At 38.3% G+C, this 26,456-nt stretch overlaps 1 protein-coding gene across 2 annotated transcripts; it reads right to left on the reverse strand.

The window, feature by feature from the left end:
• Nucleotides 1-128: 128 nt before the first annotated feature.
• On the reverse strand, nt 129-26,456 carry LOC136776677 (regulator of G-protein signaling 7). 2 transcript variants are annotated; one of them, XM_066732410.1, is made up of 16 exons: nt 25,589-26,456; nt 15,435-15,655; nt 14,931-15,027; nt 14,570-14,620; nt 13,306-13,412; nt 12,739-12,855; nt 12,562-12,633; nt 12,171-12,365; nt 11,898-12,073; nt 11,635-11,708; nt 11,404-11,533; nt 10,863-11,084; nt 10,483-10,728; nt 10,278-10,334; nt 8,570-9,418; nt 129-7,207 (listed from the first exon to the last, which is right to left on the reverse strand). In XM_066732410.1, the coding sequence occupies exons 2-16, from the start codon at nt 15,504-15,506 to the stop codon at nt 7,147-7,149; spliced, it is 2,526 nt and encodes an 841-aa protein (XP_066588507.1). In that variant the 5' UTR covers nt 15,507-15,655; nt 25,589-26,456; the 3' UTR covers nt 129-7,146. The 2 variants fall into 2 exon arrangements, with proteins under 2 accessions (XP_066588507.1, XP_066588506.1); XM_066732409.1 differs by having other exon boundaries at nt 13,306-13,415.

The following is a 26,456-nucleotide window of genomic DNA, read 5'->3' on the forward strand; positions in this document are numbered from 1 at the left end:
TATAGGGAGGTATTATCTTTTCGCTTATAAAGACACGTTTGTAACAATAAATAGGTATTCTCGTGTATGACAATAAAGAATAGTCTATTTGTGTAACGAGAGGGGAAATCACTAATAAGCTAACACAATTCAATGGCACCACTATTATGTTTAATGTTAGGACATTCTATTGACAGCTTAAATTATTACGCATATGCCACATATTATATATAACAAATAACAATTACCTTATCTTCTTATATATAATACATCATATGCAACTATGTCGAACGAAACGATTGATTATTAATTACGCTTTGTTAATTAATCTTCGGTGCAACGGATGTTTGCTATCGGGCACGTTGTGTCCTCCATGTTTCCAATTTTCTTCATGGTATTTTTCCACTATTCTTGAAAGTCCAGACGAATTCTTTCTTCTTTTTCCTCTTCCTTGTCCCTTTTGTATAAGTGTCTGTGTGAGTGCGTGTAGCTCTTTGCCGTGTCCCACGTTTCGCGCCCGTGCGTGTTTTTTCTCGTGCGAATTTAATTTTTTTCCATTACATTGCGTCACGTTTGGAATAACACGGTTATCTTTACGCACTTACATTTAATAATCATTCGTGTATACTAAAACCTGTCGCAATGACGTAGCGACAAATTTCAAGGGACGTAATATTAAACAACTTTTATCAACTATATATATAGGGTACAGAAACGTCAAATTAAAATTCTACCAAAAACGTATAAAGAGTTAAATATATGTGATAATTTCTGTAATTTTGAAGAATCAGCCAAATAAAAAATTCTCGATAATTTCATTTTTCAAAAATTTTAATTTACCGTCTCCGACCTCATTTTTGTTAGAAATAAATTTGTTTAATACAACGTGTGCAATGTTATCCCTGGAAATTCGTGTCAATGCGGACAAGTTACAATTATCAGTATGGTAACAGATTTCTCTCGATCGCTATAGTGTTAACACTTGAAAAAACTATTCTACGTGCTGCACTAAGCCTCGCTTAATCGCCTATTATTTATCTAAAAACATTTTCGCGTTTACGCTTCGTTAATAATAATACAAGTCGAAATTTTATTAATATTAATACGACAGTTAGAATGAATCAGCCTAGCTCGACGAGTGTGGGCATTACAAATGCTTCTTCCTGCTTCTTCTTCACTCCCCCTCCCCCCCTTATCACTTCAACTCCTTCCCCTCTTTGTTATCGCGTTTCCCCTGCAGGACACACTCATCGCAAAGATTATATCATACTCGAAAACGAGTTTGCATCAGCGACTGTGTAATAAATATCTTGCAAAAATCGGTTATACATTTTTTTTATTTTTTATATAATTTAATTTTTTTGTTTACACTTGCGTCAGCAGAAGGCTAGCAGTGACGCCCAAATTAACCCTCGGATTCGTCGATTCACTCGCATCGCGATCGATTGGAACAATCGATTTTTAGTTCATCTCTCTCTCTCTCTCTCTCTCTCTCTCTCTCTTTCATTATTTTATTCGATCTAGATCTAATTGGTAACCGAAGATGAGGTTGATATAGTCTCCTAGTGTTTTAGTAGATTTTATTACATTTAAATTCTTTTCGGATATCATGAAATTATTTTTGTTGTTTTTTTTTTTAAATTTTGTGCAGATGATGAAAGAGTCAAGAATACGTCGAGTTAAAGATGTTACACTGTAGTAAGTGGAAGTTTAGCGATTTAACTCGTAATTAACACTTCGCAACGTAACACCTTCATCACTGATGCCTTCGGTCATAGAATTGTGCATTGATTCGAATTTTACATGGGCCACAAAAATCCATTCGCTTAATTCGGTGAATCGAACTATCCGGGAATCGTTAAGTGTATTTTCTGCTTTAAAATTTTTTTTGCCTTTAATTTTTCGCAACTATAATATCGTTTCGTTATCACCGTAGAAACAGCATAAATCGTTGACTCGACAGTGATAAATCCGCAAACATTGAACAGAAAGCACCATTTTGTGGGAAAAGGATATATTACGTGAGTATATATATATATAGATTATATATAATAGATATAGATATATACGTATATCTTTATCAGAATATCCCTTATTTGGCGAACACTGTAATTTTCATACACGTATCCTCGAAACCTGCTCCAATTATTCCCAATTAATCACTCGTCGATTAATATCTCTCTGACTGTACGAATCTTCAATAGTGCCTCGAACGAGCAATGATTCCACGTTCGATGGAATTGTGGGGAGCAAAGTAACGATTTACAAAATTTATAGCAGTGTTTAATACTCGTCGTTGTTCGAACGTTGCAAAATCTTAAGGACAGTGTTGAGCAAATGTTGCTGTAAGCTAGGCTCCCTTACAGCAACTAACCAACTGAAATGAGCTTGATTCGCATCGTTCAGTTTTGACGAGTGACGAAAGATTGATACAAATTCGATATATAGGGTGTCCGGGTGAACGACCTCTGGGTTGGCAGGGCAGTGGAGGGGGGAATGCTTATCACTGGTCGAAGCGAAATGGGCAGAGAGAGGGCTAGAGAGACGAAGTGGTTAATCGCTACTTCTCTCTCCCTCCTATTGTCCTACTCCTCTCCGAACAATAAGCAAATTCAGCCTTTTTGCCACTGTGAAAAGAAGAAGAGGTACGAAAGGAGACTGAGAGAGATGTAGCCACTCACCGAAGACGTCTCCCCCCCTCTCTGTGTCTACCTTCGAGCAACGAATTTGCATCCCCCCCACTAATACCCTGCGAAACACAGGGCTCGTTCAATCGGTACACCCGGTATCGTTACTCCACTCGAAACATTGTCATCGATCGTGGCATCTCTGCTTTTCGAACCACCACCAAGATCCGTGCAGTCATACATATATATGTATAATTAAAGGGAGATATTATTTAACAACTGCACTAATTACGACTGATTGGACACGTTTCGTGGGTGTGCGTATGGAAACGAACACGTTACGCAATTAACAGACACCCTAATTTATATTGTAAATGTATATATAAGTGTATTACTACTATATAATATATATATATATATTTATATATATATATATATAGATATAGCATAATGAGCGATCGCGAGAGTATCCTTTTCCACGATGATAGCCAGTAATGAATAAGCTAAGCTCTATTTCTCTTATCGATGACGAGGTTACGAGTTTCTCGATGAAACTCATGAAAGGGGACTCTGGAAATGAAAAATCGTCTAGCTTTCGTTCGATCGATTCGTTAAATGTGTAAAATTGTCTAAAGTCTTGTTTCATTCAAAACTTCCACCTCGAGTTAAGGATTCGTCATCACTGATGGAGGACACACCAGCAATTTTTTAATTAACCACATTTATGCGTTTTTTTACTTATACAAAACAGTTACAATTAGCTCTCGGAGGCACACTCAAGTTCACCCATCGATCAGACTTTCTCGTCATTCTTCTTCTCTCCGGCTCGCGCGTTCTCTCGTTTTTCTTTTATTTCCCTCGTATCGTTTGCTCTCTCAGCACGCTCCTTCCTTTTCAGCTTCGTCGAGAATAGGATAGCAAAAGTGGAAGAAAAAAAAAATCTCTCTTTCTCTCTCCCTCTCTTTTCCTCTCTCTTTCTAAGTTGTCTTTGAGGTTCTTGAAAAGACTGCAGCTGGATTTTTGGTATTTCAGATTTTTAACCCTAGTGATTTTAGCTTACGACGCGCAATAAAATTCGAATTGGTAGATAGATGGCTAATTAATACAATTTTGAAGTCTTTGTCAACGCTTCGTTACGAAAATCTAGCTATAGATTAGAATCTGAAATGTTGTTCTCAATGATTGAACATTTTAGTGATTGACTTTGTGCGATTTATAATTATTATCGAAATTATTCTATTCTAAACTATAAGAACGTAAAAATGTAAATGGAATTAAAATTTGCAGTAACGCGCTTTGAGTTTATAGTGCTCTGCTGAGCACTGGTATATTTGCGTAAGAGAGAAAATTGAATCGTCTCAAAAAACAGCATTTAACAATAATCATTCTTTTCTTTGATCCCCGGTTTATCTGGAGATGTTATGTAAGGACTTTGAGATAAACCACGGATATAGAATCGAGCGATTATTCACAATAAATCGTTAAATTATTGTTGAAATAATTCTGAGAAAAACGCAATTATCGATCTTTTTGGTAAATTAATTGTAAGTTATTCCAAGAATAATCTCGAGTGCAACAACATTCATTTATTGCTTATATATTTGGTGCTGATAATTAGTACTGCGTGCTTGTGCGAACCATTTAAGATTATTATTAGTAAATTTCAAAGCGATATAAAGAGAGAAAGAGAGCTTCTTTTTTATCAAACAGGAAGTCACCCTTGCAAGATTGTTTTGTTTTCTTATTGCAATGATATGAAAAGATTGCTGAACAACCGCGATCCACCGTAGATGTTACAATTGGTCGAACGCAAATTGCTGGATACAGTCACGAAACTGTTTTTCACGCCACCTTTCGCACTCAAGATTTATTCGTTCGCGAATCATGCTACGTTATGGGAGAGCAGAAAATTTGATGGTAAAAATGTGAAATTCGGTGAGCTTTTCGGTTTAGTTGGCGTTTTTGATGACGTTACAGATTTTCGTAGTGAGACTTGCGTGTGCCTCGTTTTAACACTAGCGAGATCTTTGGCTTAAGGATGAATCATGATTAGTATTAGTATTCATATTATTACGCTTATTATGCTTAGGTATTATTATTATATCTCGTTCCAAGATTCGACGGTTCTGCGTGTGGCAAACGTCATGCGAAATATTTACAAAAAATGATTTTTCTGCCTTAAAGAAATGAACTGTTGATTTACCACGTGGGGAGGCTACGCCACACGATCGTAAATATCCGTTATTTCCTTGCTTCCGGTTTTTCTTTCATTTCCTGCCATACCTCGCTTGATCGACAGCCGCTGATTTTCATTTCTTTTTCCTCGTGAGTGTACCACAGCACGTAACAATTTTTATAGTACAGTCATATAATAAAGCTATTCGCTACAAATTTTGTTCGCCGTTACAACTGAACGAATCAGTACTTTGCTCGAGGACGCTGCTCGGGACCGGAAGTCCTTTGCGGACGGCCGAGCGCATTTGCGTTATGATTAGCTTCTTACGGATTAAACTGTTACTTCCATCCGAATACCGTCTATCTAGTACAAGAATGTTACAAGACTTGAATTGAGCTCTTGAATTAACTGCACGATCGCCATGAATACTTTAGTGTTTTTTTCTCATCTTATATAATTATGAGCGACCACGAGTGTCCACGGTATTCGACAAGTACGTACGTACCTCGAAATCTAGATGATGGAAATTGAGGAGAACGTTGAAAATATGTGTGAAACGTTGAAAATGAAAACTTGGTTGATTCTATAGAGAAAACATTTTTTTTGCCCTTTCTCTTATCTAACGATCCTTCGATTTAATTTTGATTCGTATAAACTCCCTTCTTACGATTTTTTCTCGCATTTTTCGCTCATTTTTCATTCGCTTCTTTGCCACCACCGTTCGATTCTGAATCGACACTCGTTACCAGCTGTAGTTACCTTATTAAACTCGAACTCTAACGACAACAACAACGATTACATGCACGATTAGAATTACGATTAGAATTACGATTAAAATTACGATTACATGTACTATTACATGCACGATTATGTGACAGTAAGCGACACTCATTGGCTAATGTGCTTACTGCTGAGTAATCGATACATGTATAACACTTGTAAGACGTTAATGCTACGACTTATGAATTATAGACGATTATTAGATTATTATTATTCTTAAATGTTATGTTATATAGTAGAAGATTCGTATTGATTGTACAGACAAATTCCGAAACCTTGGGGGCGATCTTATTTATTCGAAATCTGTCCCAATCAATACAATTCAAAATTACCTTATAATTAGCCTTAAAGTTATTTGCTTAACACCTTAATTCTATTTCTTAATTCGAGATTACTGCTTATATATTAATTCCTTATAAGTTACTGAGTCCTTGACAGGAATTTATATTTTTCATTTTTATTTTTTTACTTTTTTTGGCTTTTATTATTTTTTCACTTCATAACATATACACTTACACTTGGAAATGTTCAAAAACATTATTGCTGATTGGCGTAAACAGGCCACTCCTATGGACCCTTGGATTCAGTCCATACAGTGGGCAGTTTCACGTAGACTGCAGTTTATATAGTGCACGTTACAAGTGCTCTTAAATTTAAGATTAAATACTTATTCTTATAACTTACAGCTAGCTTATTCATAGTTTTTCAGACATTATTGATTGTCTGATTTTTCTTTTAGATGAAAATAATAAGAAATTAAGTTGTCCTCTGTATTAAAGACAAAAATAGCAGCTTTACCACTAACGCTAACCATTCTCAGCTGAGATTCAGATGAGCAGTTTCAAATATAAACGAAAAATTATAATAAGTAACTGGTACGGTTAGTGTTAAAGCTGACGTTTGAAAATTGTTTCAATATCATAGAATTTTCTACTTGATAAATATTATTATCACGCTTGATCGTAACTACGGCCACTAGGATGCGGTCAAGCTGCTCATTCTTGACAAGCATCCAGAGAACGTAATTCAAAGCGTGATAATTTTTAATTAAGATCAAATAAATTACTGTAGTCACAAATATGTTGTGTATAGCTTGAAGTACCTTTGAAATGATGTGCTTGTTGGTTATATATTTTAACACAGAGATACATGCACATTTATATGATTACATATATGAGTATAAACGTTCTAACAACGTTTCTGCTTAAACATACTAGAGTTTAATAAGGTCTGCATATTCCTACAAATGATCTGTAAGTTTTTCTGCTTCTTTTTCGCTTTTTTTTGCAATACAGATATTTGGGCCATCTCTCCTATCAACTCTGTGTCTCACAGCTCTAGCAATCGAGCAAAATCATCTCTCTGAAATCTTATCAGCTTTTCAAATCACTTATCGAAGCTTCTCCAAATAATGGTAGAAAAATGATACAACTTATGATATACTGGATTTAACGTCGATTGGACACTCGCAAACTGGCTCGTTAAATAACGTGGACACTCGTGGTCGACTAAAATGGGATAAAGTGGAATTTTTTAATTGGTGAATGTTAAGTGTAAAATGCAAGATTAATAGTTAATGTCGAATTACAAATAACCTAAAGTCGCGTAGGTTTTTACATAGGGTGCATCCACTCTACAGTTTTCCCTGAAACAAACAGTGAACTTGATTGTCTTGATGGTCTCTATACGAGCAAAGGGTCGAGCAAAGAAGTTGGATAGAATGCACGGAGAATGTTATAAGTGATATATAATAATAATAATAATAATAATAATTTTCAATATAATTCCTTTCGTTTCTTTCTCCTCTCTTTTTTATTTTGCAGATCCTTCAATTCGACTAGGTCCCACCACCTTAAATGCCCCGAGCAAGGTACGAGGGTAAAGTTGGGTTTAAACGTGTAACAGAAGAGTCTAAATCATAAAAGAAATTTCTTGTGATTTACTAATAATGTATCAAATTTTTCATTGTTTTTATATCGTTATTTATAACCTCTCCAAAATTTGAAGCTTGTTTTAAGGGTTGGACAATATCTGCACTTCTGGTCACTCAGCGAAAGATACAAACAAAAAAGAATTTTCACAAATTGATTGGTCTTTTATATGAGTGCTTACGAATTGTTCTCTAAATTTGATAAAGGATGCAATTACGTTACACTGTTCTATTACATGTCTGGTCTTACTTAACAAAAATATTCATTTCCATGGTTACAATAGGTAACCATTTTATGCAAATGATTTCTTTAAACGATGGTGAAAGGAAGTTTGGAAAACATTCTCAGAAAATATCTCAATTCCTTTGTGGCTATACACTGATATATATTTACGTGAAATTTAGTGCAAACTCTGGGGTGTTTTAAGGTAGTGGACCCTGTATGCTGAGGGGTGCAATGGGAAACATAATTTCACATAAATTATAATATAGGATGTTCGGTTCAAGTTTGCCAATCAGATAAATTTCTATGCAAGAAAGAATTTTAAGAATGTGAAACACTATAAAATTTGTAGGTTTAGCTTTCACCAGAAAATTGATATCAAAGATTCTTCTAATAGCCAAGTATGACTAGGAGAAATCATCGGCCAATAGCGATGCCTAGAATTAAAAAATGTTTAATTCTTAATAACTTTTTAACAAGAGTCAAATCTAAAAATTGTATGAGTATTATTTTCCTAAAAATTCCTCAATCCTTTACCCAAATTTTACAGATTGACACTCTTATACCGGACAGCCTCTACAGAAACTGTACAATGGAATGCATCAAATGCAAAAATAAATTAAAACTATATCGATGTACGTTTCGTGATAGATGACAATTAAGAAAAGTGTGTTTCTTGGTAGAGAGAGAAAGATACAGAGAGAAAAAGACAATGATAAAATAGTGTGAACGACGAAGTTAGCTCTACGGTGAAGTCTCGATGCAGAGATTGATCTCGGGTGGGTTTATCGTGATTGGTGAAAGATAAGAAAATCATGGGGGGCGGTTGGGAGGGGGGGGGGGGGGTTACTTACTCGTCCTCCCACGGGCACACTTCATTAACATTATTGTCACGCTTCTCCTGGGCCGCGGCAGACGGGTCGGCCTGTCTGGTGTCCGACTCCCAGACAGGAACGACCTGTGCGTCTTCCGCTGCATCTTCAGGCTTCCTCTCCCCAACATCCACCTTCCTCTCACTCGGTCCCTCCTCCTCAAGCTTCTCCTTCGCCTCCCTCGACTTTCCATCATCGTCATCCTCTTCGGTGTCGACGGTGGACTCCCCCGTGAGTTCCCCGACGATAGCATTGATGCTTATCAGCGGGGCCTTGGCTGGTTTCGAGATGACCTTGGAACCTCTCCTACTCCTCTCGGGGCTCTCCCACGTCCTCTCCGGTTCCTCCAGGACCACCGTCGACTCCTGCCTCTCGTACACCGAGTGCCCGTGGTCGAAGGACTGCTGAGGCGTCGCGTAATTGCAAGATGACACCGACTGACGACTCGTATCCAACAGTTTCACCCTCGTATAACCTCCGCTATAGTAAGCTCCGCCCCTAGACCCACCGGAAACCCCACCCCTGTCCATCGACGAGCCCATTCCACTGTGCTGAAGGCTGCACGACTTCCTCAAACGCTCCGACACTTCCGCTATCGCCAGACTCACGTCCGACGACGAGCTACACGAGTCCATCTGACTGGAGTTCTTCCGGGAACTACGGCTACCCGCCTCGTAGAAGTGCGTCACGTTCACACCTCCACTCTCCCACCCTTCGCTCGTCAGGATGGTTGGGCCTCCCGTCGATGTTACTCCTGTTCCTTGCGCGGAGTCCCCGCTCGGACCTGCCGTCCCTTCCCAAGGACAAACATCGTCCACCGAACTGGGATCCCTGTGGAAAAAATCATCAGTTCCTTCAATGACCTCTAACTTTCGCCACTTTATATCATACATTTCCCGATAAATCCGAACAAACCATGCGGGGTGTCTGGCTTACCGAGAACTGCGTTGAAATTTACAAGCGAATTATCAGTTTGGCGGTTTTCAATGGAACGCCCTGTAGGTGGGCGGATGTACAGGTCGCAACAGCGATTTTTGAACGAGGGCTTGCGTGAGGTTGGTGAGGGTCTGGGTAATTATTGCACGTATCGATCGAGCATTTTCGGCGAAGGAAACTCGAAATAAAGCTGAAGATGCAATGATGAACTTTCGACGTGGCCTTGAAAACTTTAATAGAGCTCGGTTCGTGGAGGATGACGTAACGTACTGTCGCCTCGTGATGACTCGACGGTTTTTAAGGTAAAGAGTGCCGTCTCACACAAACATTCCAATTTGACGAAAACAATCAATGGGCAATGATATAATTGATCAGTTGCAATTTCTAGAAAAGACGGATGGAAAGTGACAAGCTTTGAACATGGAGCGGACACAATATCGATATAGGAAGACAATTGGACGATCGTGACGACATCAAACTATAAAAGAAAAGTGTCGATGATGAGAAAATAGTCTTGGATATATAACACTTATTGAGTAGTCGTGGAAAATTGGATGATTCAGGAAATACGTGTAGTATTACTTAATATAAGAAGTGCGAAAAAGTGTCGAAAGATCACAGAGCGAGTAAAGGATTTGCCAAGACTCTTACCAAATGCTTGCCGTTTTGTACAACGATACGATAAATAGATATTTATAATAGATATTTGAGCAAAAGGGAGGAGAAACTCTGGAAGAATGGTCGCACAACTTACTGAATACTATGTGGACTAGGCCTTGAAGGGATTTTTACAAGTCGAGCCAGATCGCCCCTGAAAAGACCGAAGAAATAAAGCCTAGCCCTTGATAAATTCCTCCTCCCCTCGTTTTATGTCTCTCGACGGAAACAAATTAGTGTGTTTTCTTTTTTCTTTCAAGATAAATATCAGTAGTAGCCTATAATTATATACATATACGTACCGGTAAGGAATATCAGAAAGATTTGATTGGCTGTGGGAATGTGGCACCTTCGGAGCCGAGCTAACGTCTCTTACTCCACAAATAGCTAATTCGTGGGCAGATCCGGAGAGACTGCGATCGCTACCCCTTCGTCTACCACTGGTTACACTACTACCTATATTAGGGTGCTGTTGCTGCAATGTGCTGGGTGTTGAAGTGGTGCTAGAAGATACTTTTTTCTTGGCTTGTCCGCCGAAGTTGAAGAATCTGTGAAATTTCGTTCAATTTCAGAATTGCATCATTCAATTTATATTATTATTATTATTATTATTAGCACTTTGACACACTCCTTACGTTGAAAAAAAGAGTTCTTATCAAAAAAGCTTTCGTTATATAGTTACCGTTTTTTCTGTGAAGGCTGTACTCCGGCAGCTAAAAGATTTCTATAGTGATCCGAACGAGTAAATCTAGGATAGCAGTCCTTTTTAAGAAGTAGCGTATATACATGTTCAGCGGCAGAATCAAAAGTAAATCTGCTTGGATTTTTCATCTCCTGGTGAACTTTCTCCATGGTCTTCCCGTCTATATTTATCTCGCATGGAGCACCAGGTGCCAAAAATTCTCTAAAAACACAGAAAACAGGATTGCTCCTCAGGATGGAATTTAAACAAATTATACAGAGTGATGCACTTGTCACACGTTTCAGAGCACAGACTCGTGACGTAGAAGAATCTCATCGTATAGTCAAATAAAAGAATTTTGAAGTTTTTGGCATATAGGACCTTTTTTAGGATCCTTTCCATTAGCATTCCGAGAGGTTGTGAGTAAAAATTCATATTTCCTAGAATTACTTAATAATAGATGAATTTTCATTTTATAGCTCTGGGACGTTTTACGAGTGTCTCATCCTGATATATACTTGTACGTCGTGTGTAAACTCACTTAAAAATCTTGTTGACTTTATCATGTATTTGTGCTTGAAAACTGTGTCTTAAGTCTTTAACCGCCAACCAAAATCTTATATTTTCGTGACTGTATTCTTTTCTCAGATAATTAGTAAATTCTTGCAAGCCTGAAATACAAGAATCGATCGTAAGATGAATCGAGGATTCCACGTTGCGTCGTCTCGCGTTCTATACCATATATCATTGCATGATTTTAATTGATAATCACCAGTTGGATCAGACATTAATTCCTCCATGGATAGTGCCCAGCGCCTAACACGTTTCTCAGTAGGAACTTCCACCCTGAATAAGACGTTTATCATTTAGATGAGTATAAAACAAATGAGAAATGCTGCAAAAAGTCAATGATAAAATTGCCAAGTATAATTCAATATTTAAAAAACAAAAGCCATTTTCAAGAAACTCCCTTAACAAAAATGACAAAGAATCTTTTATATAATCACGACCACAAATACAACATCATATACTAACAAAGGACTGTTTAGCTGCCAAAATGTTTGGTCGTCGGTGATCCAAGGGTTGGAAGGTTGTGGTTGTATAAACATCGGGTCGTATTCCATGTACGTTTCAAAATACGTTTTCAAGTTTTCTATCGCAGTTGACACTTTTATTCTTGTGCGCGTCAAGCTGTTACGCAAAAGTTCCACCTGCGTGAATGATCATCGAAAATTGCAGATTAAACGGATAGAATTAAGAAAATGGGGTCGAGAGGAGCGAAGGAGTGACGAACGAATAAGAAATTACCTCACGTTGGAGATCTGTGAGGGTGCGTTTACGCGTGGGTGGACGTGGAAGTCCAGGACGAAAACGTGAGGGTACAGGCACTACTTCGAGGCTACTGAGGCATCCTGGTGGTGGCCGATAGACTCTCCAAAAAGCACGCTCTTGAGAATCATTGATTATCTTGTCTTCCTTCTTGCAGTCCTTCAACAGCCTCACCTGAATCCACAGAATCAGTAACATTTCAAGGAGTCACGTGCTCCGTTACACGAAACTCTCAATCACGATCGCCATCATAATCATCATCCTTATCATCATCCCCATCACTTTCATCACGTTCGTCGTCAAACAAATCGCAAAATTTACGTTCTTAACAATCAACGATCTGTATAAATTCTAATTTTCTATCATTCACCTGTTCTTCCGCTTGTAACTGAATGATTCCCCACTTGTTCTGCAAGTTCTTCCGCAGACTGTTCAACGCTTCCTGAAAACCATCAATCTTTCAAATGCAATTATACGTCTCTCTCTTTCTATGTAGCACATATAACTGTACACTATACATGTATGTATATATATATAATAAACTCACGGTTTCGTAATCCTCAAGAGCGTGTCGTTGTCTGTTTCTCAAAGTTCTTTTAGCCAGATAAATAGCGTACTCCACATTATCAGGTGTTCTATGCTGCCATGGCCAATAATACGGTGTCTAAGGATAAAAGGAATTCCAATTTTTTAGGCGGTCCTTTCAGCGTTCACGTATACGCTTTATCTACGTTTTGCTCGAACAGATTAGAAGCAAATTACGTATAGCAAATTTATTTTCTTTTTTTTTTTTTTTAGATATTGCGTTAATTTTATACGTGAGGAGGAGAAGGAGAAGGAGGAGAGGAAATTACGTAATAAAAAATTACAGATAGAGATTTTGTACAAGGGTGGTTTAGGGGTGAGGGTAATAAAAGAGACGGTGCTCTAATGTGGACTGAAGGGGTGGGACTTGGAAATTAAAAATTGAGATAAAAGCGTATTGGCGGAAAGAGACAGAGAGAGAGAGAGAGAGAGAGAGAGAGAGAGAGAGAGAAAGAGATAGTTAGAGAGAGATAGAGTGATAGAGAGAGAGAGAGAGAGAGAGAGAGAGAGATAAGAAAAAGGAATATACCTGAAACCTATACAGAGAGCTATCACCTTTTACGGTGGGTGCCTTGGAGTCATTCACCGGGAAGAAGTAGCCATACTGGCATAGTTGATTAGCAATATGGAGCGCCTCTACTGTCAACACACCAATAAAGTTTCATACCTAAGATTCTATCTTCTGTTTCGCTCTCGCACATTCTGGGACCTCTAAATATCGCCTATTTGCCGTGCGGGAACTGTGGGGCTGTGCTAACATCGCTGTGTCGTGCTTTTACTTCCTTCTTTCCGTCTTTCTACATAGTATATATTGTATATAGTATGGTATATTATGTACAATACATTGAAAAACTTTGTACCCTTATCGTTATTCTCTCTAGCACTCCCCCTCCTCCCTCCCCGCCCGCCCTTCCCACTCTTTAAAAGAAATTATATATAACGCAATTCCAGTATTTCAAACGCAGCTCAGAGAGAATTTGCACGTAGCTATAGTACTATATACATGCGACAAAAGTTACACTATAAATATAATTTATCTTTGGCAAAATCCCCGAACAAAGTGTAATAATGATTTTTGCAAACTCCCGAGGATATTTCAGTTTTTCTGCATAGTATATATTTCATATAGTATTTTATGTATACTATAGATTGAAAAACTTCGTACCCTTATCGTTCATCTATCTACCATCCCCCTCCCCCCGCCTCTCCCCATTTTTAACAATAGATCACATGTACAGCAATTCCACGCAGTCCAGAGAGAATTTGCACGCAGCTGCAGTACTATATACATAACAAGAGAGTTATGCTAGTAATATAATTTACTCTCGATAAAATACCTGACTGAGAAAAAAAATTGCAATCTTGCTAATATATTTCTCTCGATTTTTTTTATAAAAAAAAATCACCGATTCTCGAGCATGGTCGAAATTCGATACGCAGATTTACTCTGGATTTGACTGGCAAGGCTTAAAATATGGTTCCTTCAGTGGCGTTTACAGTATTATGGTGGGTGTAAGCGAAAGCCAAGCGGACTCTGAGGTGGTGTGCGTGATTCTCGCTCAACCGAGAGAAGTAAAAACAAAAAGAAAAAAAAAAGTTTTGTGGTAAAAAGAAGACGGGGGTTGGGGGGTTGGGGTGGGGTTTGGGGTGACTGTGTATATATAGTATATATAAATATAATATATATATATATATATATAATAGAATAAAAAGAATCAGGCGAAGGCGGTTGTGGTATCTCGGTGAATCGGGCCATCCAGTGTGTAAATGACGATGATGCTGTTGATTCGTACCTGTTTCCTCGATGGCAAGCCGGTCCATCAGCCACTCAATGAGGTCGTAACCTGCAACAAACAGCAAGAGTGCTCTATGGTTAGAGGTCAATGACCCTGTAGTGGCTATATACGCTTACGTTTAACCCGAAATTAATTTAAGGTACAGGGAGAACCTTGCGTTCCTTGGGATAATTTTTTTTGCTACAAAAGATTCTTCTAATATAAAAAAAATAGCCAATTCAATTTAAAAGTCGAGTAGTCTATACATAAAAAGAGCTCAAGTAAAAGAATCTTAATAAACTATTTTTTCTAAGTTGGAGCAAATTAAGAAAAGTGTCCAAAGTTCGAGACACCCTCCTGACCCTTTATTGACACTCACCCATGAACGCTGAGGGAATTGAGGTGAGGAATTGTCTCTGGCTGCTCACGGGCACCCCTCTCTCAGGGTCTTGCATCTCCCGCACCAGCCCCTCCATCTGCAATCGTCCCAAACCTCCATAACAATGCCCATCCAACGTTTCGATCAGCTAATTTTCATCCCTCCATAAGCTACCCCTGTACAAATCCAATCTAACGATTTCTCATTCCAAACCTCCTCGAACTCCCACTTCCGATATAATTAATATATACTAAATATATGTATATTCTAGGCACATTTTAGCAACCGCATCAAAGCTATAAAATCATATTTATAGCTTTTCTTTCATCGACGCGTTATTTATTCCATTTAGCTTGTAGTTTATATCTCTATATGGATACTTTACGTTTAATTTATACCTATTTACAAATTTATGCATGGGATTTGAATGATAATAAATGAGAAAATGCTACGATTTGGAAAAGAATGTGAGTGTGTGTGAGTGGTTGGTATCGCAGTGGATACCTTGTCGAAGGCGTAAGGTCTGTGAACGCGTGGCTCCTTCTCTTTTTGTTGGTGGGTGCTGGAGGCCTCCATCGCGATCGGGGTGGCTCTCTGCGTTTTAGGCAGGAGCTGTGGCGGTGTCGATGGCGGAGGGGGCTGGGGAGCTGGGTAGGAGACGGGTCTACCCGAACTCCATGGGGCTCTGGCCCCATCCCATCACTCCAGTCACCCCCGCGCTCCCACTGAAAAATCACAATAAAATCGTATGCTTTATATACATATATATAGATAGGCTGCGTTTAATAATTAACACCAAATCTACCGAAAACATTTGTATGCACGTGTACTTCCAATTAAAAAGGTTAATTTGATTGGTCAATGGCAGATTTAGTGTTAACTATATATGCATGCTCTAATATTAGCTGCTTTCGTGTATATAGTAAAAAATATTGAATTTATTTCAGTAATTTTCACTGATTTCTAAATGTAGATTTTTATTATGCAGTGTGTTATAAGGTACGTTGGACGTTAATTAGCATCCATTAATGTAATTGAGAACAGAATGTAAAATGGTTTTAAATACACTGCATACCAGAAATTTTTGTAAAATTATAACGAAAGTCGTGGACTATAAAGATGCCCGTGATAATCGTAATTTTACAAAGTTGTATAATTAAATACTCATGCGTGGTGTGGTTAGTTAATTAATTAATTACAAGCGTAATAAAGAATTTTCATAGGTTTCGGTATGTCTCGTGTGCGCGCGAGCAATTTATTCATTAATAGGAGAATAGCAAGGAGCTGTAAGTGCTGTAACCTAAAGAACGATGGAGATTCGTAAATGGTTACGTGGACTATTTTCCACGTGAAATTTACAATGCAAATCAATTGGGTTAGGAATAAGCGAGAATTTGCATATTGTTGAAAACGCGATCTGAAAAATAAATAAGGATTGCTCTGCTACAAGTGAGCTTTTTCAAGCTTCGTGTAATTTAGGCAAATTTCCCCAATTGCTTTGGTGCCTCCGTTCATTTTATAGCTATAAATGCACTGCGTGGACCAGCTTCTAATTTTTCGCAGTAGTTATGGTTTGATAGGAGTTACTTCCTTCAAACTTATTTATTCAATTTCAGGACATAATTGGTTTAAAGTTTGTTCGATAAAGCGCAGTTTTAAAGTCGCTTCGCTACGGCGCATTTTGCAAACAGATATAGTGTATTATATTCAACGCTGTATATAGCTTATAGGTGGCTTCCTCAGGGACGACTATTTTTCCATTCCAAACTTTTGTGCTTCTTCTCCTCTGATTCAATGAATTTCTCCCTCAACTTTCCACTGGTACTTGACTAAATGGTATCCGATACTCATATAACCAATATTCGGAAAAATCCATTCCAACGACCTAGTAATTCTCCTTAAAAACAGATCATTTTCTTTCGTTATTAAAATTTTCATTATAAACAGCTTCAAAGAGAATTCTATTATTTCTCAGGCTACGATATTAAATTTTTAATGTTTCATTGGGTCTGTAGCATGTCTCTTCATTTTTAGAATAATTTTCTTTGTCAATTTTGAAAATTAACAAAAAATTGATATGTTAATTTAAATCGTATAAGCAATAAATGGTTGCTTTGTTTATTACAGTAGTACCGGAAGTTAAGTTTGGCGGGAAAATGAGTGTCGCCTAGCTTTCCCCCCACCCCACCTACTGAGGAACTACGTCACGCGCGAGAAACGCATCAAAAATCTTACTAGTTATTTCTTTAATCGATATATTTCAATAGATTTCGATTTTTCTTAAACCATAAATAAATATTTGCATATTTTATTTACTCTATACACATATATATAATTATTTCTTTTAGATTTTATTTTAACGCGGTAAAACGGAAAGTTGAAGCGAGGCGACCTCTGGAAGAAGCAGTCTGAGTTTGGAACTCATCACTACTCATCAGTAGTGGAAGCTTGTCGTTACACCAGTGAGAACGGACAAAAGTGTCTCCTATTATTACTTCCGTGATTGGATTAATTTAATAGTTTCCAAATGCTCTATGAGCTTATAAAATGTCTACGATGTAAATATTTAAACATTTCGTTTACTTATACGTGATTGTGAGACTTATTTATTGTGGTTATGGGGAGAGTCGAGAATGGAGCGACCTCTGGAACAAAGAGTTTGAACTTTTCAGTGCAAGTGGCGTTAGCCTTTACGCGGGATAATGCTAAAAATGCATCGTTTTACCGGTTCTGTAATTGTCACAATTTTGATAGTTTCAAAATGCTCTATGGGCTGTAAAGTGTGCACGATATAAATATTTACGTATTTGTGCTTATACATGTACACGGTTGTGCGGGTTGTTTATATTGCGGTAACGGAAAGCTGAGTTGATGAGTGGAACGAACAAGTCAAAACTTATCAGTAAAACATGGCGTCGCGCGCGCAGAATGTCATAACTGTCTCGTCTTTTTTTCGCTCAATTTTTCGATTATTGTAGAGCATTCTTCTTCCCGAGTATTTAAAATTGACGCTTTATTACGGTTTGATAAACTGACTTAAAGTTTAACGCGAATTTATTCGTTTTTCGTACCAGGAGCGTTATAACGTGAAAAATCAAAGTGTTATTTCGTAATTCGCATATCTCGTTCCCATAGAATATTGTTTACAATGTAGGACTCGAGGATTTTTGAAACTAGAGACTGATACTTTTTCAAAAATGGTGCAGCCTCCATCAGCATATTTCGTGAGTACCTTTTTTATTTTAATCCAGTTTTCAAGATCTTCACTGTTGAAACGAGCGAAACTTTATCGACGGAATTCTCTAAAAATATTCCATTTTAAACGTAACCATAAAAAATTTTTTTCAAGTTATCAAAGTTGACGCTACTTCGATTTTCATTAGTTTATATCTGTATGCATAGCGGCTACGGCTATAAACCTCCTTTTTTTAATTACGTTTATTATAAAGTTTCTATTAAACTTCCAAGGTCATAACCGACCACTTGTAGCTTAAATATCATTATTGCAGAAGATTTCGCTGGGTGGACAAAAAAGTAGATTTTACTGAATCGCGCGACAAAGTGATTGTAAATAATTATCTTTATGCGACGTTTATTGATACGATTACAATAAAATTTCGCTTGCTCGTTTTCCGATAAACTGGATAGATATTATTAATGCCCCTGCGGCTACGTTTCACCGAGGAGCAATTGCAATGCTTTTACATTGTAGTGCAATAATGGCAAAATAAATAGCGTGAAAAAAAAAGTGGGGGTAGAAAAAGAATCAAAAAGAGACTCGGTTTAGTATAAATTCATAGAAAAGCTGACAAGCTGAGAGAAGCGAACTACAAACGATACTGCAAATTTCCATTTATCGAGAGTCTATCTTCATTTCTGTCCGTGCCATAATAAAAACCTACGGTATTTACGTCTTTCCTGATTGTCAATAATGTCTCGCAATAATTGTTTCCAGTGTACCTATTGCTCGTAGCATATTAGACTCAATTTTATCGTTCTTACTCGATTCTTTCCTTATTGTTAAATCATCTCTCGAGCATTTGGCTTCTATTCATTAGCTTTCAACCGGGTCTCTTTCCAGATAAGACGAAGTAATTTTAAAGAACGTTCACGCGCTGCAGCTTTTATTGTATAACGAGATAGAATGGAATAAAATGGAATGGAATGAAAGGTTATGGTAGCAGGAAAAGGCTTGTTGTGGCAACAAGCGAATATCTTGAAAAGTGTGTGAAATTCCAGCAAATTTAGGTACTAATTCGAAATCGATTTTCTCTCAAACGTGTCAAAGGAGATGAAACGGTTGTGTTAAAGGGAACAGCGGTATTTCCGCGAAATTACTTGCTGTGTATACATCCGATTCTTGGAGAGAGTTCGTATCGTATTCGATGCTTTTATTAATAAATTCTTGAAACCCACGCGACCGAGATTATCGGGATAGAAAATAACACTATCGGGTGGTATAAATAGACGATCTTTTCACTCAATCCTTTGTGTTCCATTCTTCGAATCCGAGTTGATTTTCCAAGATAAAACGTCCTGTGCCACGTATATATCTCTTACCGAATTAGAAAGCGAATCGATTGAGAAGGATACACAAGAGTTATATACACTCTAAGCTCTCTCTGTAATATTATTTACAACTATAGTCGTGGCCAGCAAACTTCTTAACCTATGATTGTATTGTAAATTTGCACTTGAACGAAGAAGCATTAAACAATTGAAGAAATCAGTGGGAGAGGGGTGAAGCTGTTTCACGTATCCAATAAAGTTAATTTCTAAATAACACTAGCTTCATAAAAATCTTATAAATCGTTTGTTGATACAAAATCTTAAAGTATTTTTTTATTTTAAGCAATTTTTTTCAATACACTTCAATGAATAACAATGAAGGCAATAATATTTTAATTCTGATAGTAGCACATTACTGTATCAATTATAATTCATATAATTAAATAAAAATTGCATAAGAGATTATTTACTATCTAAAAAGCAACAAATAACTTGAAACTTCAAAAAGGGAGTTTGTGAAAGCCTTTATCCATTGATTTCTTCAATTTCATAGTTAATAATTATTAATCTACTTCTTCTTTACTGAAAAAAAAGAAACATAAATTATTGATTTTACAATTACAATACGAATTTCAAATAAAATTTTCTAATTATACTTTGAGATTCAATATTTAAATTATTAGTAACAATTGAAATTGTTTTAAGCATTTAATTAAAAATTGTTGTTTATTCTCTTCAGTATGCAAACAGAAGGTTCAGTTGTACTTCCACAACTCAGTGTAAATTTACACTATTAGTAATTTTACACAATTCCTTTACTACGTACATTTGTCAATATATTAAAAATAAATAAATAAACCCTTATGGAACCCCATTCATTATAAAATGTAAATCGACGAGGGATCGAAGCTTCCGAGGATATCAAGATTTCTAAGAAGAAAAGTTTCATCAAAACGTAAGTGGAAATATTTATTACCATCTAAGCTTAGTTTTACTACTTGACACGAACTTCTAACGAGTCTGTTGATAAATATTTATAAAAAACATATCGGTATGGACACAATTTTATGTATTTTGTTTCAAAAAAATAAAGATCCAAGTAAAAGTTTTCATCGTTAAATCAAGCACTGATTCGTTTCACGACTAATAGTAGAAGTAAGTAGAAAATGTTTAAAGAAAAGATTCTTATAATTACGAAACGTTTTCGATATGAAATCTTTAAATCGAGAAGTTAAATTATTACGACTTAACACGAACCTTTAATGAGTATGTTGATAAATATTTATAAAAAGCCGATCGTTATGGTTGCGATTTTTTTGTTATTACGATTTTATGTAATTTGCAACAAAAATAATAAAGATTCAAGTAGAAATGTCCATTGTTAAAGTCAGGCACTGGTTAAGTCTCGCCACAAGTAGTAAAAGTAAGTAGAAAATTTTCGATGAAAGGATCGGTATAATTGCGAAACGTTTTTGATATGAAATCTTTAAATCGAGAAGTTAGATTATTACAACTTGACACGAACCTTTAATGAGTCTGCTGATAAATATTTATAAAAAGCAGATCGTTATGGTTACGATTTTCAGTATATTACACAAAACAAAAATAAAGATACAAGTAGAAATACTCATTGTTAAATCGGACATTGTTTAGTCTCGTCGCAAGTAGTAAAAGTCAATAGAAATTTTCCTCTAAGAAAAGATCGGTACGATTATGACACTAGTTCGATATATGATTTTTGAGTGAAGAATTTAAATAAATGTTTATAACATTTAGGTAGCACCATGTCGTGATTTATATTTATTACTCTCTTACCGATTGTCGTTAGCATTGAAAGCATTAGAAGTAATTTAAGCTGTTCTACTTAAACAACTTTTATAACGATTCGTTTCGAATAGCGATGGCGAAAATTATCGTTAAGAATAAGAAAATACGAAGGAAGGTGTAAATAATAGTAATAAAAATAAAAAAAAGCATTAATTAATTTACAAATAAAATCTTGCAAGATAATGAGATGTGATTAGGAATTATTCCGAAGTTTTTGGAAATTTGAGCGAGTACGAAGAAATTGAGTAAAAATGAGACGACACGTCGATCGGAAGGGTATCGACGAAATTTTCTTGGATCTCGCGACTCTTCGGAGAAAAGTATGAGGAGATCGCGAGGAACAATACGCGCGCGCACGCGACAAATTGAAATTTTAATTGAATTCCAGCGAAATGGAAATACCCCATTCTCTCCAAGGAAGGTGGGGCCGATCAGTAGAGGGGCGAGAGGGAAAGGGGGTAGCTGGCGAAACTGCTCTAATAACATAATCCGAGGGCTCGTTAAAGATTAAATCACCGCCAGCTTTAATTGCCCCAATCGCGTTGGGTCACGAACAAGTAGAAGCGGCCTCGTCTTAGTCAGACAGTCCACCCGTACACTTTTTTTTTTGCTCGCACGATGATTGAAACCAAAAGTCACCCAACGGCCCTGTGATCTCTCTCATTGCAGAAACGTTGAAATTTTAACATTTTACACTGGCTCAGCGATTATTTTTCCAGCGCACTCAATGATTTAAATGAAAATTCATTAAATGGACTCTTTGTTCCTTTGTTGCAGAAGTATTTCAAATTTAATGTTAGACACTGGCTCTGCTACTATATTTTCAATCAAAATTCTTTGAAATTGTAATGATAGTCACTGGCTTCACAATTTTTTTTCATCGCAGGGTGATTACAATGAAAAGTCATCGATTAGGCCCTCTGTTTCTTCAACGCGGAATTGTTGAAATTTTAACATCGCGCACTGTCTCAGCGATTCATTTTTATCGCACACTATGATTAAAATGAAAAGTCGTCCAATGGATTCTTTGTTTCTCTCATTGCACGATTATTCAAATTTTAACGTCGTACACTGACTCTGCTTTTAATAGACTAAGAATAATAAAATGTTCAGGAGGATCCACGAAAATACGCGTAATTTTTTACTGAGATTAAAAAATAGCGTTTACGGATTAAAGGAAGGATGTAAATTAATATTTGATTACTCTGGGAAAATGTTGAAGCAGTGGGGATGCTGTTGGTTGCATATTGCAGTGACTGTAAAATTTCGATATCTTCCTGGAACGTTTTCCAGTACGGAGAATCCGGGTATCCTTTGAAGCATTCCGATAAACGGTTGAGTTGGGTACGGCAAATAGGGTTAAAATGGGTCGCGATAGAGAATCAGGTTCTTTCTTCGAAAGTGAACAAATTCGCGTGTGCAAATTATACGAGGAATGCAAAAGAATATTTAATTACTAGGAAAAAAGCTGCGAGGAGTGGGGATGACGTTGCTTGCATATTGCAGTGACTGGAAAATTTCAATATCTTCCTGGAACGGTTTCCAGTACGGAGAATCCTGATATCCTCTGAAAACTTGTGGTATATCAAAATGAGTTGAAAAAAAAAATGGGTCGTGACAGAAAATTTTTGCGTTTATTCATCGGTGCTCCAAGGTAGTTCGGAGAAAAATTTAGTAAAACGCGAGGGGAAGCTACAATTAATTCGTACATGGATACACGGAATACACACTATGAACGCGTGCTGTCTTTCTCTCTTTTTCAAAATTATTCGATTGTTTTGCTCTCGAGGAATTATTCACTAATTTATAAAAAATCTGGCGGCAATAATTATTGTTATTATTATCGTAAAACAACCTTTTTACTGTCCAAAGCACAAGACTTATTCTTGCTCTTCCTGAGAAATAATAATTAGTTTCTTAATTTAGCTTTGAATCTTCATTATTAAATTGTGTGTTTGACGCTATTTTTTTTATATCTCGTATATCGTTTTTCAAGTATTCGCTTGGTAACTTAAAAACTGCTGAAATTTAAAAGCATCAGTTGAAACGTATTTCTCAAACACAATAGCGTGAATCAAAAATACTCGTTTATATATTATTTAGACTCAAATTGCAAAATAAAGTTTTCCAATCGATTTACGTCACTCTGATAAATTAACTTGATAACGCAGAATGATACTCGGATATAATTAATTCTGTCAGTTTTTAGATCGAAATTACCAAACTCCTGGACCATGCTGCTTTGTCTCCTTCCAGTCATTACTGGATAATTATCCAGAAGCATTATTCACCTTGAAAGATCAAACCTACTTCTACTACTTATCGATCGCAGTTGACAAAAATTTTTTGCATCCTTTCACTAGTAACATTCCTGTATGTTTCGCCATCCGCGTGTTTCGAGTCTCGTGTTATATCGATTTCTCTTAATCACCGTTGTCACGTTTTGCCAGATGGCACAGGACTGGACAACGAGGCGCGCGCGAGTGAAACCGGACACTTCTGGACGGCCATTTACCCGCTGCTATATTAAAATCGAGCAAAATAACCGTAGTGAATTGCTTTAAATATTCCACGAATCTCGATCCTGAGGTAAAACCGATCAGTGATAAGATTCTCACGGAAGATAACGAGAATAAAGATTCGTCTGACACCTGAAAAAACATTTAATCGTGAAAATAAAATAGCTGCAAGTGGAAATCCTTAAAATTGAGCAGTGCAAACGCGAGTAATTAAATAAAATAGGAAAAAAGAACGTGTGTTGGGTAACGAGTACGAGTATATTAAAATTGCTTCTCATATTTTCATTTCTGCCGATGACTTTTAAATCGCTGTGAAATTCCCTGAACAATCCAAGCGTAGCTTGGGCCATTCCCTCCCCCCTCCCCCTCCTCTTTAGGGATCAAAGTGCTAATTTCACTGCACTGTAAATCCCACGCGGATAACACCGACGACTTTTTATCCAGGCCCGTTTTTCTCTCTACCACATACACACACACACACACACACACACACACACACATGCAAAGCACACGTGTACATCAGAGCACTCAATATTCTTTTCTCCCGGAGCTTTAATCGCGACATTTTTCAAACTCTCGTCGTGTCTGATTCTCCACGCTGCTGGCGAACAGAGAATAATACATGACGTGGCTTAGCTGGTCCACTTTGCATATTTGTAATCGTGCATGATATCAGATCGATATTTATCGCGGTGGTTACTCGTCGCATCCGTCGATTCCTGCTCCGTGCCCGGAATTGGACGTTTTTTCGTAGCATCGTCGTCGTTTCTCGTTTGATAATCAAGCATCGTCTCCCCCTTCTTTTGGACCGTACCGGAAGTAATCATCGACTTCCGTGACTCATAAACGGTCGCTTTAGGGATTTTCCTGGAAAAAGAGAGCGTCGAGTCGTGGAGGGATTTTTTTCCTCGAAGAAAAGAGGGTAGAGATTCGCTGCTACGAGCTTTTGCACCGTTTCAAGGGTGGTAGGGGGTGAGGGGGAGGGGGGAAAAGGAGAAAGAGTCTACTATCCAGGGGAACGTCGAAATGTCAGAAGCAACACGAGCAGAGGAAAGTTTGGGATTGGAGAGAACGATTGGTCGGGGGTGGCTCGTTCCGCTCTGATCAAAGGACATGTGTGCGATCCTTGGAGGAAGGACTCTCCATGACTCGTCCGTCCGTTCGCTCGAGCTAACCGGAAATCCAATGGATCCCTCTCCTCGAGAAACGACACACACACACGCACACACGTGTATCGACAGAGGAAAACGACACATTTTGCAAGGCTTCTCCTCGAGGTTCGAATCAGACTTGGCAACAAAAGCTTCTCGTCCAGGGGGTGGCTCGCTCGATCTTTCTCCTTCCTCCGTAGGAATTTAGAAAAAATTCTTTGTCCTGGATTTCCTCGCGCGATCGACACTCTTGCACTCTTTGATTTCTCACTAGAAAAAACTGTCGAAGAAAAGACCAGCTCTATCCAGTTGTAATTCACCAACTCTGGCACACTTTTCATAATATGTGGCATAAGAATCCTAGTCGATTCACAGAAACACGTTGTTGTCTCCACTTGGATCCTGAAGATGGGGGAAACTATAGACTATGGGTTAAAAAAATAGGTGGAACCACCGGTTTTTTGGGTGATCCTGTCAAGAGGAGTGACACGATAGGGATTTTGTTTGGGAGATGTAGTTTTTTTGTAGTAAAAGTGAGGTTTGCTGGAAGAGAGAGAGAGAGAGAGAGAGAGAGAGAGAGAGAGAGCAAGAAAGAGAGAGGTCGTGCGAAGGTTGAGGGAAATGTGGGAGGATCGCGTGAATTTGTACTCACTTGACGAGACAGGGCAGTGGAGCTTCATGAACACGTCCCTAAGTGCGTATCAGGCCATCGGGACACGGAGCTCGCGGTGGCCCTTGTTCAGCTCCGAGTCCAAAAGCCACACCACCACCGTCGTCGCCCGTCCGTGTACGCCGCGTAAGGCAGCACCGCGCGCGCACACACCGCGCTACACCACCACCAGCAGCAGCAGCAACACCGCCGCCAGCAGACCTGCTACGCTGCTCGGCATATTTTCCTGCCGAGAGAGAGAGGATGGCCTGGCCTGGTCGCCTCGCGGCGCGCTTATTCCAGGGGGAAGGAAAGAGAGGAGGAGGATGGAGAACGATTTGACGAAGAGAAGGAGAATCGGGGGGGGGGGGGGGGCAGGGGGGTGAGAGAGGACTACGGAGGGACGAGGTTAAGAGAGAAAGAAGTATAGAAGAGGGAGAGAGAGGGAGGGAGGGAGGGAGAGAGAGAGGAGGATAGGTAAGTAGCGCGAGAAGGTCAGAATTTTCGAGGAGGGGGGGTGGGGGATCCCCGATGTTCGTGGGATTGATGGAGAGAACGCTGCTGGTGGACGCACGGACAAGGGGAGGGGGGTGGAGAGAGAGAGAGAGAGAGACGTGGCGCGCGGCAAGGACGACCAGAGGGGGAGAGAGTGATGGAAAGGAGAGGGGAGGAAGCGCTGCTCGGTAACCACGACGCGCACATCGGCGGCGGCACCCGCGCTCTCCGCCAGCACACACACGCACACACAACCACGGCCCTCCGACGCCTACGCGAGCTCGACTTCCATCTCCTCCCTCTCCTCCCTCCTTTTCCTCACTCTCTCCACCCTCTTCTCCTCCCCTCCTACTCTCCTTTCCTTTCTAGAAGCTGC

The sequence above is a fragment of the Prorops nasuta genome, unplaced genomic scaffold (assembly GCF_024137725.1).
Source record: "Prorops nasuta isolate Cenicafe-Biocafe unplaced genomic scaffold, Cenicafe_Pnas_1.2 PNAS00010, whole genome shotgun sequence".
Taxonomy (NCBI): Eukaryota; Metazoa; Arthropoda; class Insecta; order Hymenoptera; family Bethylidae; genus Prorops; species Prorops nasuta.

Coding starts and splice junctions, on each gene's coding strand:
- LOC136776677 (XM_066732409.1), bottom strand. CDS start 15,506: ATGGAGGCCTCCAGCACCCACCAACAAAAAGAGAAGGAGCCACGCGTT. Junction 12,366..12,561: donor AGTTACAAGCGGAAGAACAG/GTGAATGATAGA, acceptor CTGTGGATTCAG/GTGAGGCTGTTGAAGGACTG. Junction 11,085..11,403: donor AAAGTCAACAAGATTTTTAA/GTGAGTTTACAC, acceptor CTGTGTTTTTAG/AGAATTTTTGGCACCTGGTG.